Here is a 17,781-nt window from a genome sequence, read left to right as displayed (position 1 = left end):
ACGTAAGGGTGGTGTGTGCTTTGTTGGTGTGTAGGTGCCACTACCACCAGCGCCTGGCACTACCAGCAGCAGTAGCAGCAGCAGCAGTGGCAGTAGCAGTAGTTGTAGTAGTAGTAATAGTTGTAGCAGCAGCAGCAGACGTAGCGGTTGTGGAGAGAAAGAGAGAGAATGTAGAACGGGTAAAAAAGGGTAGTAGTTAGAGAGAGCGAGGCAGGGATAGGTATGTAGGAACGAACACAGGCTTACATTCGCGTGCATACACATCGCTCTCGTCCGTGTGTGGAGTATAAAACAGCGTGTGTGTACGTGTATTTGTGTGTCGCACGCGTCTGTATGTATGCACGTACAGCAGCAAGGGAGCGAAGAGGGCGCTCGTGGCTAGTCGCTCGCGAGCATCCAAAAAGCCCGAGCGTATATCTATAGAGTCGTGAGGGTTGCTCGGCTGTATTATATATAACGTGTGCAGAAGCGAGAGAGCGAGACCGAGAGAGTAGTGGTAGTACTGGCTCCGCTTCTGGCGTTCGATCGATTTAATCGAGGCGATGAATCGCGCGCGCGTTCGGCACCGATTTTCCTTACTCGTTCTCGTCGTCGTCGTCGTCTATATATATTTTTTACGGCTCTAAGACTGATTTTGCTTTTTGGCCGAGCGACAGAATCCGCGCGCGTCGTCGTTTCGACGCACCGAGGCAAAAATATATGTAGGCGAGCGAGCGAGCGCGAGCGCGCGCGCGACATGCGCGACCACGGCGAGCGAGATGGAGCGCGATGGACGGAGAAAAAAAGCTCGTTAATCGCGAAGGGGAGCTTTCGCCGCTGGTGGTTGTTGGAGGAAGAAGCAAGACAAACCTTGTCGTCACCCATGGCTGGTGCGCTATGTGTCAAGCGTGACGGCGGCGGCTGCTGCTGCTGCTGCTGCCTCCTCTGCTCTTCCGTAGAATTCCCAAGTTGCTGCTACGGCTTTTTCAGCGAAAAAAAAGCTGCACACTCGACGTACTCGTCGCGCACTCGATATAAGCTCGTACCGTGCACGGCTTATTTTATATATACTGTCTCGCGACGTTCTCTAGGCGGCTGTCGTCGGGTCGTCGTGCGGCTGCTGCTGCTGCACACACGCGAACGGCCACACGGGTCTCGGCTCAATCGAGGTGTCGGCTGATCGCGGCTCGTGCCTCGGGTGGACCAAAGACTGACACTGTCGCGTACACCGCTTATTCCTCTAGCGCGCGCCAGTAGTAGTCTCCTCACTCTCTCTCGCTCGCTCGCTCGCGCCCGCTATACTCGCACAGACACAGTATATACACACACAGAGGCGGAGAGAGAGAGAGACAGAGAGAGCTAGCAGTAGCGACGACTCCTATATACCTATACGTTGCACCAACGCACTCGCACACGGTTACGTACACTCTTGCTCGGTATATGTCTCGTACGTGTGTACGTATATCTATGCGCTATCTGCTATCTTTGTCCGGCCGAAGCGACGACTATACGACTATACCGTGCTGCTAAAGCTGCGTGTGCGCGCGCGCTCACATACAGAGAGACTCTCGCAACACTCACACCACGATACGCCACGACTGAGTCTCGGCTCGCTCGCTCCGCTGCTCTAATAGTGCGCGCCCGCGATCTGCCGCTGCTCTGCTCATCCGTGTGTGTGTGTATGTGGAGCTGTTCTCCGTCTCCGTCTCGCTCGCTCGCGTATATAACTTGCACACACACACACACAGCGACTCCGGCCGCCACGTACGTATATTACGCTATACGGAGCGCTGCTTTTTGCGCGCTCGTGTGAGTAATCCGCTGCCGTGTAGGTATAGGCGAGCGCCACGCATACATTCGTCCGCCGAAACGGACTGTCTCGCTCGCTCTTTCGCGCATCCACGCGAACCCGCACACGCTTACAAGCTCGCACACGCAAGCGAATAAGCGCGCAAGACTCGGCGCAGCACCGGCATCATCGACCGGTCTACTACACTCCTCCTCGCAGGCCGCCCCACTCTCCTCTCGCTCGCCGTCGTACACACGACCAAAAGTCCATGTGTGTGTGTGTGTGTGTGTTCGCGTGTGTCGTATAGCAACCACCACCCCCGCTGCGCACGCGTGGAAACCCCCCCACACGCCGCGCAGCAACGGCACTCTATACACGGCACAGAGAGAGAACCGTTGGCTGTCTCGCTCGCAACCGCGATAATCGCCGATAGTGCCGTCTCCTCCCCGCGCCAGCTGCCGTGCGCTCGCACAGTCTCGCGCTCTCCTACTCCCGCAGCTGTTTCCCTCCCTCCCTCGGTGGTCTTTCTCTTTCGTAATACGCGCCGTAGAGCTGCTCCGAGCAAAAGCTTGGGCAAAAGCGCTGCGCAAGCTTGGGCGGCGACAGCGGACCCCATCGCGCATGCGCTCGCCATCGTGCGCAAGTCGAGCTTGCGCGCCACTCGAGAGCCTCCGCGCTATGAAATATTGCAGCAGCAGGCGCTGCTCTCTGCCCTTTACTGCACGTATATATGTGTAGAGAAAACTGAAAGCTCGCTCGAGATAACTGCCGCGCGAGAAGCTGCTGCTGCCGCTGCTCGAGGTATTATAGGGGAAAACGAAAAAGACACTAGAACGAGTGCAATCGCGCAGCGAGCTTGCGAGTTTATATTGGATGGATTACCAGCGCGGGGTACGTTGCACTTGCAGATAATGGAGAGGCACGAATCGATTCGACTTGGCGCTCATCGTAAGTTCGATTTCAACGTCACGCCGAAAGGACCTAATTTCTGCAGAACTAAACCAACTTACACGACTCGCGGAATAACGTGTCAACGAAATATTTGCACTTATCACATAGATCGGCTCGTGTTCCTGTTAATTTTTATAACGTAGAAATTTACCGCTCGAAACGGAGCTTATGATTATTGAGCACCACTGCTAAGGGAACTGTGTTACTGGGCTATTCGTCCAATTTTACAAATAACGGCGTAGCTCTATACCGAACGACAACAATGAAAATCAATTTTCGGTAATATTTTATTTTCATTTACTGCTGTTTCTGTAACTCAAGTTTTTTAAATCTGAACCTTCGACATTTGGCATAATTTCGATTTTTCTGTAAAAGAATAGTAGGACAGAGCAATTTTATTCAATTGATAAGGTAACTCCATACTTTTCACAAAACTTCTCATACTCACCGGTCGTAAAAAAGTACAGGTCGAGTTCCTTTAATCTAATATCTTGGTCCTGACACTCTCCTTTATGACTTTTTACAATTAAAAGTTCAAAAGTTCTTGAATGTAGACGAACAGAAGAAGAAAATGGGTTGCTCGGCTTACGTAGTCCGAAACTCTACACTATAAGACGCGCCCCCGTAGGTGCGCGAACCTAGCGTATATGGAACCGAATGAAAATGGTCGTGTTCATTGAAAACGTATTCAATACACGTGTTGAGTTTTTCCAATTACTACAACGCCGTGTTTGTAAAACTTTGGAAATTTCTATCCGCTGAAAATTAACTCTCGATATATAAGCACTCTTTACCTATTTTTTTTTTCTTTCGCCAACTTTCAACCGGCAGTTTTAGTTTCGAGCATCTCTTTTTACATTTGAGCCGAACAATGGTAATCGTCGATGATAGGTAAAGAGACTCGTACAGTGCACCCAGTAGCAGCGGCTTAACAGCCAATATAAAGTGCCATAATACAGCAGTTAAACAGTCGCTTAGACGACGTCGAGTGCCAGTTAAACGCTGCGTCCACTGGTCAGTTCAGCGGAATATATACATCTGTCAGGTTCAATGGCGACTGTCGAGGGAGCGAGAGAGAGAGAGAGAGAGAGAGCTCGGCTATATAGAAAGCGATTAGAACCGTGAGCGATCCCGCTCTTGTGATGTCGCGTTGGATCCCTATATAGGCTACACATACGCGGCTATTTTCCGCGTTCTGCGCCACACGTTGAGAAAGTTTCGCAGCGCAGCATACGCAACGCGCGCGCACACATACACACACAGACAGACGCGCGTGTGTACGTCGGCATGGTGCTATGAATAACGCATTTGACCCAATAAAGCGCGCGCGCGCCAAGCTATAATACGCATCGCGACGACGGGACAAAATAAACACGAGCACGTGCTATGCGAGCGCGCAGCTACAACACGACGACGACTTGCACTTCGCCGAGTAGGAGCTTGCGCGCCGATACGTATTGGCAGATGAAGTGCTTATACTCGTCGGATCCCAAACGAGGCGTGGGTATGTTAAAGCCCTCTATACGATGTATACACATCTCGTGCGCATTTATATTTCGACTCATTTGTCGCGACTCACGTTCGCGCGCACGCGTATTTTTAACCGAACTCAACCGCACACGGCACACACGGCTGTGGCGAATTTTTTCGTTTTTATCTTTATGAATCGTTCGTTGGCGGCTACACGTTACGCATTATATATATAAAAGCAGCTCGTTGCGCAACGCTGAGACCATCGAAAAGTATAAAAACCTGCTCGATTATGTATACTTAGCACACCGACGCGCGAGATATACTCGTGTACTTGTCGTATACAATACAACCAACACTACACCGCATAGCTCATGGTCAGCTTCGCGCTCGACGCAAATTGCGTAAATTCTCTTATATACATGTGAATGGAGCAATAGAAAAAATTCCTTTTCAAGCGCACGCTCGCGTCTAAATTTTGCACCCTTTATATTTGAAAAGTCATTTGCACTTATCTCAATCCCAAAGTCTCGAGAGCAAAACACCGCAAGAATTTTTAATCGACCGAAAGATTTTTCAGAATTCGTAATTGAGTTTTTAATGTCGGATCCGCGCTGCGTATAGCGTTGGGAGGAAAAGAAAAACACGAAACTCGCAGCAGCCACTTGACGATTCCGTGCGCGTAGCGAATTTACCTTGCCGAAGAGCGAAATTACATAATAAAATCTATATCGTCGCGTCGCCATCGTTGGAGGGTTGCTAGCTACAAACTAACTCCACTTATTCAAAGATAAAATTTCTTCACTTGTGTATTAAAACTCTCGACTGTAACCTGCAGTTTTAGCTCTTCTTCCTTCCGAATCTCTTTCATCTTTGCATATATACGTACACCGGACGATGTTGAATCGACGAGAGAATCTACGAGAAAGTAGATAAGACGCTTCGCGTGGGACTGACAAATTTTCCAGCTCCATTCGTCAGATGGAACGTCCGGATAGACCAAGATACAATTTCGTAAAAAAATCACTCGAGCTTTTATTATTTTCATGACGAGCTTTGTCGAGCTTGGCTTCAGTAGCCAACAGTTTCCATTGCCTTTGCTAGAAGTTGATAATTGCCAAGGAATCCGCTCATTAAAGCTCATGTCTTAAAGGCCGATAAATTTGATCATTACCCCGCAGATGATCTTCGCGTGTTTGCACGCAATTTTTTTTAATTAAAAGAAAGGAAAGATTGCGTGCTCGCGTGCTAATCGTTATCCATTAGGCTTTTCGTGAGAAAATTTGAAAAGCGTGTCTCGCTCGATGCTTATTTCAAAGATAGCCGTGTCAGCGCACATTGCGACATTTTTCGCTTTCAATTTACCTTACATCGACGTGCGCAGACAGTAAAATTATAAATCAAATTAGCAAGTTTCACGATTGGATTTTCGATTCGATAAATAAAATGCGGTACAAATGTCAGCTCGTACTCGTGAGTACAAGTTCACGTATCAATAAAATCACGCGCAGCGAAAACCCAAATTGTTGAAAATAAAACTCCGACAAGCCAAACACCTGAGGACGTAATATTTATGAATTTATTTTTTTCAATCAACGGAATAACTCGAGTGAAGAATCCAGCGTATTTTTCGCCGATACAGCATGCGAAAAAAATGATAAAACGAGGCTGCATTCGTTTGGTTGAGTTACACTCGATACATGCAGCAGAACGAAAAGTTATTTTTATTATATTCCCTCGAAGCGTGCGTTGTTTTGTCAACAGTAATCTCATAACAAGCGCATAAAGTTCGCTCGAGCGAGTATAGGCAAAGATATATAGGCCGTTATTGTAAAAAATTAATGCGCTTTGTCTCGCGACGCTAACGCATAGGTCGAAATGCAAAAAATATAAATACGAATTCGTTATTGGATAGCGCGCTCGCACAATGAGTACCTATGCACAAATGCGCGTTTTTTTGTATGCGTGGCATTCGAGAGAGCTCGAGCGAGTAAATTTTGCATTGACACGAAAGTATATTGTGACGAGACTTATTCGACATCGAACTGGATTGCTCTCTCTCAGCTTGACAGACAAAATCGAAACTCTTGCCTCGTCCAAGCTGCACTGCGGAGCCTATGGCTCGTTCGGGCTTTGTTCGGCCCACGTGTATTTCCTACTTCCGTAAGCACACACGCATGTAGACGTATAAAGCTGTACAAGTGTGTGTGTGTGTGTGTCACACTCGCACAAACTGCAGGACAGGTGCACGCGTGCAGCGGACAATGGCAACGCAGTATACGCGCGCAATGCTACTACTCAGTCTCGATACGTAATTTGCTGCCATACTATTACTGGCTATAGGTTATGCAATAAAACGCATGCGAGAATGACGCGAAGCCGAGAGAGGCAGAGGAGCTCCGACTACTGGCCTTGTGCCAATCTATATGACTACATCGTACGGATAAGAGAGCGAGAGAGGAGTGCGTGCCGAGCGAGCGCGAACAGCCGAAGCCGTGATATTGGGAGCGCGTGACACTGAGTGCCGATTTCTCCCTCTCTCTCTCTCTCTCTCTCTCTCTCTCTCTGCAGTTCTGCATTATGAGTGTATTTCCAGCTCTCGAACTTTGCCTGTAAATGGCGTCGAATATTTTTCTATAATACGTTAATCGATACATTATTTTTATTCAATTTCTCATCTCTCTTTCCACGGAAGCGCGTGAAAACAGCGCAACCTGTGTCTACTATGCGTCTTTGTTTCACGTAGCACGTACAAATGCTGGACTTTTTTCACGAAAAACTCTCCCGACGCGATGCGCACGCGAAATAGCTCCTCTTTGGTATTAAAAAGTATTTATCCGCCGAGAGCTCACGTGCGCTAGTGGATGCGCGTACGCCGTGCTATGCGTGCAATGAGCGCGGCGCAGCTACACTGCTATAGCGGAGTAACATAAATTGACAGGGAACGCACAGGGGAAAATTCGGGTCGCGCACGGAACCCAGAGAAAATTGCGTTTCGGCAAGTGCCGCACACGTTGTAAGTTTGTACTTCACTTATACGGGTACCGGCTGCAAGGAAGCTGAGCCGCGACGGTGGCACGGCTCCGGTTAAAGCTTCCTTTTTTTTGCGCTCGGGTAAAGATGGAACAGACGACAAGGGAGTTTATTACTCCCACTCCTCTTGGAGAGGGGCTCTTTTACTTTTTTGGAATTGGCGTACTGAAATCACGGCTCGATACTGGGCGAGTGCAATCTGCAATTCAATTCACACCTTATAGTCGAGAACCCATGATTGGATATTTAAACGAGTGGCGAAGCAGCCATTCGTAATAATTGAAGCTTTGGAGAGCACTTCTTTCGATTTTAATGATTTTCAATGAGCGTAAGCAAAAAAATTTCATTATTTTTAAAACGACGAATGAAAACAGCACATGTAAATGATGAACGAAACTCTGATTCTCCTCCAGTCCATAGGTAGACTGATTTTTCTCGATTCGATAAATCGACAAAAAAGGATATGATGGGAGGATTGATAATATTATGACCTGCTATCACAGACTCCCCCTTGTTGGTTGGATTACGAAAACGACCCTTGTAGCTAACATTGTATGCAACGGAGAGTTTCTAGTTTCGAATCATTGGATAACAAGGTGGATACAATTTGTTAGTAAACAATTTATTTTTATAAATTGTATAAATAATTTAGAGTTCGAATTAAATTATACGTTTCATGAATAATCTACCCAAGTTTTATATCTGCGAATATAAATCTAAGCTGGCAGTGAAACTCGTGCAAGTGTACTCATCGATTTCAAGTCAATCACGGCGTTAAATCATCCAATTATAGCTTGACGCGCTTCTCAAAGACCAAAACAAACATACCCTTTGCTACTAGTGCGCTGCTTGCCAGCTCGTCGATGTTTGGATTGCATAGACCCACACCCAGACACTGCTGCGACGAGCTCGCGCGCAGCGGCACGCTTCCATGTCTCACGTAGGTTTCGCCGTACAACGACTCTTACTACTGCTCGCAAGTGTAAGTGTACAGCTCTTTATGTGTGTGTGTGTGTGTGTGTGTGTGTGTGTGTGTGTGTGTGTGTAGGCACTGGAACTGCACCGCGTGGCAGAGCTAAAACATCCTTTAACGTCGTTGTACGACTGCAGTCAGACTGAGGCCAAATAATTGCTCTTTGTCCTAAGTGACGACCATTTAGATAAGGAAAAGTAATGGTCAAGAGAAAGAAAAATAATCCGAGAGATTTCTAGCTTGGTTTTTTCCCCACTTTCCAAATCAGAGCAGTTTTTTCCTACATCGATGATGAAACTCGAATATTTATATTTTCTCACTCCGACTATTATTCCTTCAAAAAATTTCACAAAACATAGGCTTTCTATTTTGCGTCAAAAATTTGCGTGAAACAACTGCTTGCCCATACATAGGCCGCATTAAAAAGAAACAGGCAATATAGCACCTTGTGATGTGCGTACTTGTCGGGTATTATCACCATCTGATTAAGCTTATTATTGTTTCAACTGTAGTCTTTTTATTCATGGTTATTTACGCGTGAAAAATTCACATCGACAAAATTATCTTGTTTGTCGCGAAGCCGGCACAGATATTGAAAATCCGTTGGACTTTTAGATTAATGAAGATCGTCGTAAAGGCATCTAAGCTTTTAATTTGGTAGGTCGTGAAAATTTTTATTAGAAATTTTCATACGTAAAAAAAAGCACATAACAAAAGTAAATGAATAAAATTTTTTTCAAAGAGAGGAATATTTTCAGATCGTAAAAGTTGATCCAGTAATGCCCCATAGTACAAATATTGACTAATGGCTTAATCCGGTGATATGCACCTTTTTACATTAACTCATATCGATTTCAAGAGTACAAAATTTATAATACACAGAGTTTGTCTAAAAATTATGAGATTACCAAACTTCGATAAAAAAGAGGATGGTATGCGATAATGTACTTGACCTTAAAATATCTCAGCTCAGTTGATATTTTCTTTGCGCGAAATTAATAACAATCTCTATTACTATGAGCTGTGATGCCAAGTTTTCTAAAAATAAGTACGAGTTAAGTTTGTATGAACGTGGCTTCAGTTGGCACATAATTTTCACATACTCAGACTAATGATTTTGCGCAAAGTTTGTAAACGAAACTTTGATTCGATGGACATGAAAAGTCTAAGGAGAAAAATATAACTCTGTTTTGTAACATTAAAAAAATTATTTCAGTGCATCGTATAGGCTTCAATATAATCTCTGTGTGTTTATTTCATAAATCTGTAAATAATTAAAAATAAAGCAGGATTTTACTGGATCCAAGTAAAAAAGCAAAAATAATTAGCTTCATTACTTTAAAAGTCAAAGTGTTTATCAAATTTTTATTATCCACAATAAAATAAAATATAATCAAAAGTTTACTAATATGTGTCAAATTCTTATCATTAAGGAGCAAACATAATTTTAGACTACCAGTAGGAAACTCATCAGCACTCAATTTGGCTTCCGATTTTAAAAAGTAATTTCTAATTCACCGGTCAGAAGTGTATCGAAACGTCGTGTGGATTACTATTTTTATCCAGGCAAAATGTGCAAAGAAAAAACATCAATAACAACTGCGTTGAAAAAAAATAAACGCGTCGTAGACGTACGCGAGCAAAGCCGCAGTTGAATATTTTTGCAAGTCATCAAAACACAAGACATTCCTGGCAGTCATAAATCTGACCTGGTGAACCCGATTGCCATGTGTTTCTCTTTGCCGCATTGCATAACGCATTGTCGATCCACGTGCATTTTGTATCATATACAGCCGCATGGCTGCTATGATCGAGCCGCGTGTACGACGCTCACACACACGCACACACAGATGATCGGCTTGCATCACGCATACGGCAACCGGTTAACACCAGCCGGCCTCGTTCATTCAGGCAGGAAGGTGGGTTTATTATGCTTGTCCGGTTAAAACCAGTAAAAACCTCGCCGCGTCGCGAGCGTCAGAATGCGCGCCACGACCAAGCGCCGCGCAAAAGTCTTCGCCGCGCGCAGTAGTCATCGGATACTTGTTACATCGAATGGGTCTCGGATACACAAGCGACTTTTAGCTAAAGCACATTATACGTCGATCTGCATTGAGATATATTTTTACTGGAAATCGAGTTTCCAGCCTATACAAGCTGCCTCTTGGCCGTGCGCGTCTATTATCGATTCGCAAAGCCGCGCTTTTTTTCGAATCTCACGTATAGTGCGCGATTTGCGGTTTATACCAGTTAATTGATCCGCTTTTGTATTGGTGCTTCTGTGTGAAAAATATCTCCGATCGACGATAGTGTTCAGATAATTCTTTTTTTAGTTTTATGCTTCTTTATGGTGTGTCAATAGAGTATGGCTGTTAAAATAATTACTACAGAAATAACACATCGAAAGATAGCACCCACAGAATACAACTAACTTTCAGCAGAGAAATCAGAGAAACTGTGCAGCGACATTTTTTGTTTCGTTCCTTCTTTCGATCGTCTGCAATAGAAAATTCATAATTTTTCTTCGATGCTTAATCCTTTTGACGTACTCTGATAATATTTCACACACGGAGAAAAAAATATAATAAATATTGTTAGAATTCACAGTAAAAATTACTATAATATCTAGTAAAGAGGTGACATCGACACACTTTAGTAATTTTTACTATTCAATGTAGGAAAAATTTATTCTTTTGAATTCTATCAAAATTTCCCATTTATTACAGTAATTTTTATATTATGAGTAGTAATGTTTCTTTTTTGAATAGTAACTTTTCTTATACAGATTAATAATCATTGATATAAACTGTATTAAATTTTCCGTGGGTAAATGAAATTTAGAATAAAAATTTTTTTTCATTAATCGATTGATTTGATCTCATTGGAGGTTTGAAGGTGTATTTTTCGAATGACAATTTTGGAAATTTTATTATTTTCGGAACTAGTCGTATCAAACTCTAACCGCACGCTCGCTGTATTTTAATCCTACCTAATCTAAATAACCTAATACTACTACTAAACGCACGCTCATATAGTATAACATGTTAGTAAGCTTGATCATTGCGTTTTCATCTTCTATATATAGTAAGCTGGTTCAAATTTTAGCCACTTGCGGGTATGCAAAGCGACATCTAGCCATGCTATTGGAAGTTCATTCACACAAGAAAAGTTACTGTACGCATAGCAAATTTTGCTATACAAGGTGTACTTTTTCGTGCTTGTACAGCAACATTTGCTAAGATCATATTATTTAGTATTATGTTTCTTAGCATATAATATGTAACTATAAAATAAAATTTACTACAGTGAAATTTTTACTATACACTATAGCAATTATTGTACCGAGTTTTATTAGAATATTTAATACCTTTAAGAATATTTGTTTTAATATTATCAAAATTCCTGATAATAGATCGATGTCACCTCATTACTATTTAGAATAGTAATTTTTACTGTGAATCCTAACAATATTTGTTGTATTATTTTCTCCGTGCAAGTACGCATATTCGTATCTTCTACAAAGCAAAAATCACACTCGAACTCGTCATATGACAATATTCAATAAGCCACAGCTGAAGATAATAGAATAAATATTTGATCGCTCATTTTTTGCGTTCAACAGGCTAGATGGAAAACATTGCCGTATTACGAGGAAGATGTTTTTTTTCGCAAATTTCAAGTATTGAATCGAAAAGGCTGCAACATTTTTTCATTTTCTACATACGTACACTTTTATATTCACAATCTAATTGGATGTAAAATGTACGAATATTTTCCATTCGAGAGTTCACGTTACTTTCATTCATTGAATAAGCAGAAGCTATAAATGCAAGCAACAAAAATTGCACTATCTATCGAATTATCTCCGAGTTTCAATCGCTACAAACAGTTAATATCGGCACGTTTTTGTAAGACGACAGAATGAAGATTCTTATCTGCCGGATAATTGTATTTGCACTTGTGTACATCTAGTCTTTCTTCTATCAGTGCGATGATAAGATTGCATGTTCGACGATTTTTGATCACTCGTCGTATCGTTGAATTCGCGGCTTAAAATAATGACTACTGTAAGCAATTTGTTTCATCGAAAATTCACAAGTAGTTCGATGATTCGCATGTAACTTTTCAATTAGTTCCTATAGCACTTCCAAGAATTGAAAAAGTTGTGCAAAAAGTTCTGTAACGCTGAGGAATTCATTCGTTTGTTCAAATTTTACTTAATTTGCAATACTCTAACTTCATAATTTAGCTTAACGCGTGTAATTTATCATTAACAAGAAACGAAAATGCAAAATGTATACATTTGAAACATCAAAAAAGTTTTATTTTTTAAAACTGATTTTATGTCAGGTTTATTGAAAATGATAATATAAGGTTCAATTATAAAAGTAGATTTTCCGTAAAAAAAGCATAAAAGGATAACGTAAATGCACTCAAAAATTACCTTAAATTTAATTTGCAATCTGATTCAAAATAAGAAGAAACCCAGTTACGTTGAAAACATTTTTCTTGCCTGATAAAAGTTTCGGATTTTCCGCACAAGCCGTCTCTCCCTACCTCAATTTTTTGCACATTTATTTTAGTCTTTTGCAAAAATATATACTTCAGCAAAAAATTATAATAGGAATTCTGTTTTAGGAATAAAACGTCTTTAGCTTAAAAAAACTTTCAAGATCTTTATGAAGTTATTCAACTCGTTGAAATTCATTCTAGCTAGTAGATTTTAGTAACGTTTAAATGGTAAACATTTTAACGCAAGATTAATATGTAAAATATTTGTACAGCTCTACGTGCAATATGGAAACAATACATTATAACCAATAAACTCTGATGACAAATTGTTTCTATATAAACGAGTCAATTTTCTTCTTTCATAATTTCTTTTTCACTTTTAATGTCTCAAAATTGCAATTGTTTACTCATTTAGCAGCTTTACAATTATTTTTTGTCGAGTCTTTATAATCTTTTCTGTAATTATTCAATTCACAAAAAAAATATATTCGTGAGAGTATTATTATTTTCATTTTGTGTAGTATTTCATTTGTTCAATTTATTCAAATTACTCAGTATAAAATGAATTCAATAATGTTAATTATTATAATTTTTTTTTAATATAAATATCACACGTGGCTCTGCTTTTTACAACAAACGACATCGCAAACAATCGCACACAGAGCTACGCACAATTACGCAATCGCAAAACGTATTTCTTCGGCCATAAGTCGTAGAGATATTCAGGCGATTTCGTTTCTGGCAGTCAATATCGTCGTTGCGTGTAATTTTTGCATTCGTATACGTGTATAATGATGATGATGATAATAATAATAATAATAAACGCGACAACGTACTTTATCCGGTACATATATGCAGTTGGCACGGGCGTCCGTATCAAAGATAAATTTGGACGATGGACGATTTATCGAGTGTGAAGGCCCGCGCACCGCATGGCACTTTTTTCGTCTCTCTCTCTCTCTCTCTCTCTCTCTCTCTCTCTCTCTCTCTCTCTTACCAACTTTCTCGACGATCATCTTTCTTTTCTTTTTGCTTTTTTTCTTATGAAACTCATATTCGTGCAGGATTTAATTTACTCGCGATGCGCAAGTATTACAATAGCTGTGCGCGTCTACATATAGTAGAGGCAACAGCAGCAGCAGCATAAGATATAATCAGTCGCACACGAAGTATATATTATACAGCAGCAGCGGCAGCAGCCTTGCGCGTGCGATGCTATCTCGTCCGAAAACTCATTTTCCTCTCGGTCTCTGCTGTTGTACATGAGCCGCACACTGTAGCCCCGTCTGTATATATATATGCGCGTGTGCGACACATAAACTCTTCACCCGCATGAAATTCTGTTACGCTAAACGTTTCATCAAACCTGTGCTGCATCATATATCTCAAAACATTCTATCTTATGAGTCGTTCTTAAAAAGACGCACAAGTAATAAGTTTTGGTAATGGCTCGTTCTGTGTTTCAATCATCATACAGACGATTGTGAGCTTTGCGTAATATATCCAACGCTCGCTCTTTTTTCGTCGAGTTCTCTCGAGCAAGTGTCGATGTTGAACGACAAAATTTCCTCGAAAGTACGTCCGGTTAAAAAACATTGCGTCTTGAAAATTCCGGCCCTTTGTGTCCGTGTGTGTGCTTGTGCGTTGCAGCTTCATCATACACGACTCAGCACGTGTACGAGCACATACCCGAGTATTATATTCATGTTGATGCTTATATTATGTGTACTCTCGCATGGCAGCGGTGGTGGCCGCACGTCGAGCTGCTGCAAGTGCAACATTGCGTTTATTGCAATAATGCTCAAAGCTTATACGCACTCGTGTCTGTGTGCGCACATGTATACGCGTGCATGTGCGTTTGACATAACGTAAAAAATATATAATAATAATAACGATAACGTAGGCGGCGACGGCGACGGCGATGATGACGGTGATAAGCAGGCGTCACATGCATAATTACATGCCTCGCGCGAATACGTTGAGCCAACGCCTCGTGTAAGCCGGTCGAATTGTCGCGAGCGAGTGTTTACAACAACGCGACCGATAATAGCGAAGGCTCAAGTGTGTGTGCGCGACGTTCGAGAGCAGTCAACCTGCCAGACGATTTATAATTTTCCGATACTTCGAATCGATGCGCTACATCGCTGCCTTTTTGCTATTGTTAAATCGAGCAAACATCGTGCTTTTCGAATTTTGATAACAAAATTACCGGTGCATACAAGTAATTGCGAATATACGTATATAATATTCGCAAATAGATAAAATAAGGTCAAGAGAAATCGTAACACTCAAAACTCTTCACGGGTGTGTGTATTATTAAACTGCCAAATAGTCCTGCATTGCACACGAAGAAAATATAGTGTTACCGGAGCATAGAGCACAATAACACGATACACTAGCATGATAGCTTTGTACTCCGTCTTTCTCTATCTTTCTCCGTCTGTTGTAAAACATTGAGCATAAATCAGTGGAGCGTTGTAGCGTGTCCCGGGCCATTGTCACTCAATATTTATTCGTAGACTAGCTGCCCTTAAACGCGCGCCAGCACCTTCAGCTCGTAAAGCTCTTGGTCCAGTAACTCTTGAAATATTATTAAAAGCTCCTGTAGACGAGCTTTTTTGCCCCTTTACTCGACGCGTGTACGTGTAATATGTGCTTAGGCTGGATTAATTGCGCTCGGGGTCAACGACTTGGCTGACATAAATATTGTGGAAATGATTAAACTGGCTATTATTAACGGCTAAGTTCAAGTTGTAAAACTGGAAAACCAACTTAGCGTGTTTTTACGTTACTGTCTATCAACAAATTTGTTCAATTCGAAAATTCAGTCTATTTTGAAATTCTATTCCTCTCTCTGTCCCTCTCTCGCTCATCAAAGACATAGAAAGTGCAACATTTTTAGCGGCATGAAAAAAGCTGCATTAATGCGTGCGCATTGTGTCACGTATTTTTTTTCTTTTTTTTTTTTTGCAAGAAGGCCATCAACGTAGCAAGAAATGAAAATAACTGGTATGCGCGCGCAAGCACGTTTACTTCTTCAGCATTTCGCTTTACGTAACTGTAATACAGCATGCAGAAGCAATAACAGCGGCGGCGGCAGCAGCAGCAGCGACGACAGCGCAATGCGCGCGTATGAAAATAAACTATAAACCGAGCTGACAAGGAGATTCAAGTTCGCGCGCATTTCTCGGCAATTTTAATGTGCGCGCGTGTTAAAGTGAGCTTTCCTCTAAAAGCAGTATTTTTTGTTTAAAAAATAAAAAATCGCGACTGTGCGCGAAACGAGGAAAAAAAATGATCTCTAAATTCAAAGGATAATCATTGCGTACTCGTTTTGTCAATTAGCGGCAAAAAGTTGAGGAAAACATGAAAAAAATGTAGTATTTAGTAAAAATTAAGCTCGATTAGCCGAGCTGGTAATTCGGTTGTGCAGGAAAAATGCAGTCCGCGTTCGACGCGTCTCGCCCGACTCTGCTATTACTACTCGTCCGCTTCTCGCCTCTCTTTCTTTTGCACTTGGGTGTTAAAAAGTCACTTCTCACCCAAGTAGCAAAAACCTCTGTGCCACTCTTTTTCCTTCTCTCTCTCTCTCTCTCTCTCTCTCTCTCTCTCTCTCTCTCTCTCTCTCTCTCTATCTCTTGCCTTGAAGAGCAGCAGTAGCAGCAGCAGCAGCAGCTCGCAGTACTTCTTTTTGTTCTTCATAAGCCTCTTTGTCATCGCGCCTATACGTCAATGGCATTTTCACTCTGTTACACGCATAGCCGCCCCGACACGAGCTTCATTTGAAACTGACCGTGATAGCACGGGTACGACGGGATTAAACATCGCTTCGATTAGGTACGACTTCGATTTTAATTAACTTCGAGAAACGCTCGAATGCACTTCTCTATCTCACGAATAATAGAAAAGCTGCTCGGCGTGGAAACTGCAAGCTCGATTTTTCATGTACACGCATGTCGCAGTGCAATTAAAAATATGTACGCGTCTCATTGTTTTTCCATGATGCGCGCGAGTAAACGCTTGTAAATACGCAGGGGCTATGTTATGTTATGCTTTAAAGAGCTTTACTTCGGCTTCGGCTCGGGGGAACTAAGTTATCTTTGAAGCCACAGCAAGTCTCTATAGTTCAACTTCGCTCTGTAAGTGGAGCAGCACTATGAAACAAATCTAAATAATCCATACATCAACATCTATAAATCCTTTCCAACGAACCGGTCCCTTATATTGTTTCATCAACTCCATGGTGATAGAACAACTCCCTGGGATATTTGCAACAGGCAGTAAGGCTATTGGTTTTCTTTATCTACTGCACGTATAAGCTCAAATTCTCGCGGGGCCGAATCATAGAAAACCGATAATCATCTCATTTCGTTGCAAATGATTTCATTTATTTGTGAAAACCCGTAGCCGTATAGCTGCTGTTTGTGCGTAGATAAAAACAGCTTTGCAGGCGCAACAAGCGTAAAAATACCCTCTCTGGTATGTATGCGAAGTCTCTATAAAGAAACCGGCGTTCATTTCAATATAGCTCAGGGGTAACAAAAACAGAGAACGATAAAAAAAAAAGAGCAGTTTCACTCGTGTGTCCTACGAGAAGTTGAAATCGACTCTCTCTTGTTTTATGTGCGGTCATATGTGCGTTGTGTATGTATGTAGGGTCACGTTAGAACATGCACCACCGGATTCTCGATGTGTTTTATGATTTTCGAGCTCGTGGATTTGATATCAGATTTGGATTTTTGACCCGTGATAACGAACGTGATAACAGTACTTTCACTCGAGTTTGAAATTTCATACTGGCAAGTCAAAAAAGACTCTTTATTCTGCAGAGTTACTTCATGTTTTGATATTTGGATAGATATGATTTATCGCTTGCGCGAGTCAAAAGAAAAAGTCAACTCTCGTAATGCCCGGTAAAACTTTGCTGCAGAGAATCCAATAATACATGTCTTGAAGTACGTTTTCTAGATTAAAAGCGTCTCTCAATTACAGTATTACTCGATACACATGCACACAGACATGCAACCAAGTAACAAGATTCTCCGAACAGTTTTTCAATACAAACTATTTTACG

At 42.0% G+C, this 17,781-nt stretch overlaps 1 protein-coding gene across 6 annotated transcripts in view; it reads right to left on the bottom strand.

The window, feature by feature from the left end:
• LOC106656171 (sodium/potassium-transporting ATPase subunit alpha) overlaps nucleotides 1-17,781 on the bottom strand; it is an 86,606-nt gene that overhangs the window by 53,503 nt on the left and 15,322 nt on the right. For 2 of the 6 annotated variants that reach the window (XM_014376873.2, XM_014376871.2), the window contains exon 1: nucleotides 850-1,556. The exons of 3 other annotated variants lie outside the window; for them this stretch is intronic. Coding sequence is in view for 2 of the 3 variants with exons in the window: in XM_014376871.2 (XP_014232357.1) it covers nucleotides 850-864 (15 nt within the window). In the remaining variant the exon portion in view is untranslated. Of the gene's footprint in view, nucleotides 1-849; nucleotides 1,558-17,781 lie in introns of those variants that run through there. One more of the 6 variants, XM_014376870.2, reaches the window with a different exon arrangement.

Source organism: Trichogramma pretiosum, unplaced genomic scaffold (genome assembly GCF_000599845.2).
Source record: "Trichogramma pretiosum strain Unisexual culture from Peru unplaced genomic scaffold, Tpre_2.0 scaffold72, whole genome shotgun sequence".
In the NCBI taxonomy this organism is placed as follows: domain Eukaryota; kingdom Metazoa; phylum Arthropoda; class Insecta; order Hymenoptera; family Trichogrammatidae; genus Trichogramma; species Trichogramma pretiosum.
This window is presented reverse-complemented; position numbering and strand designations above follow the sequence as displayed.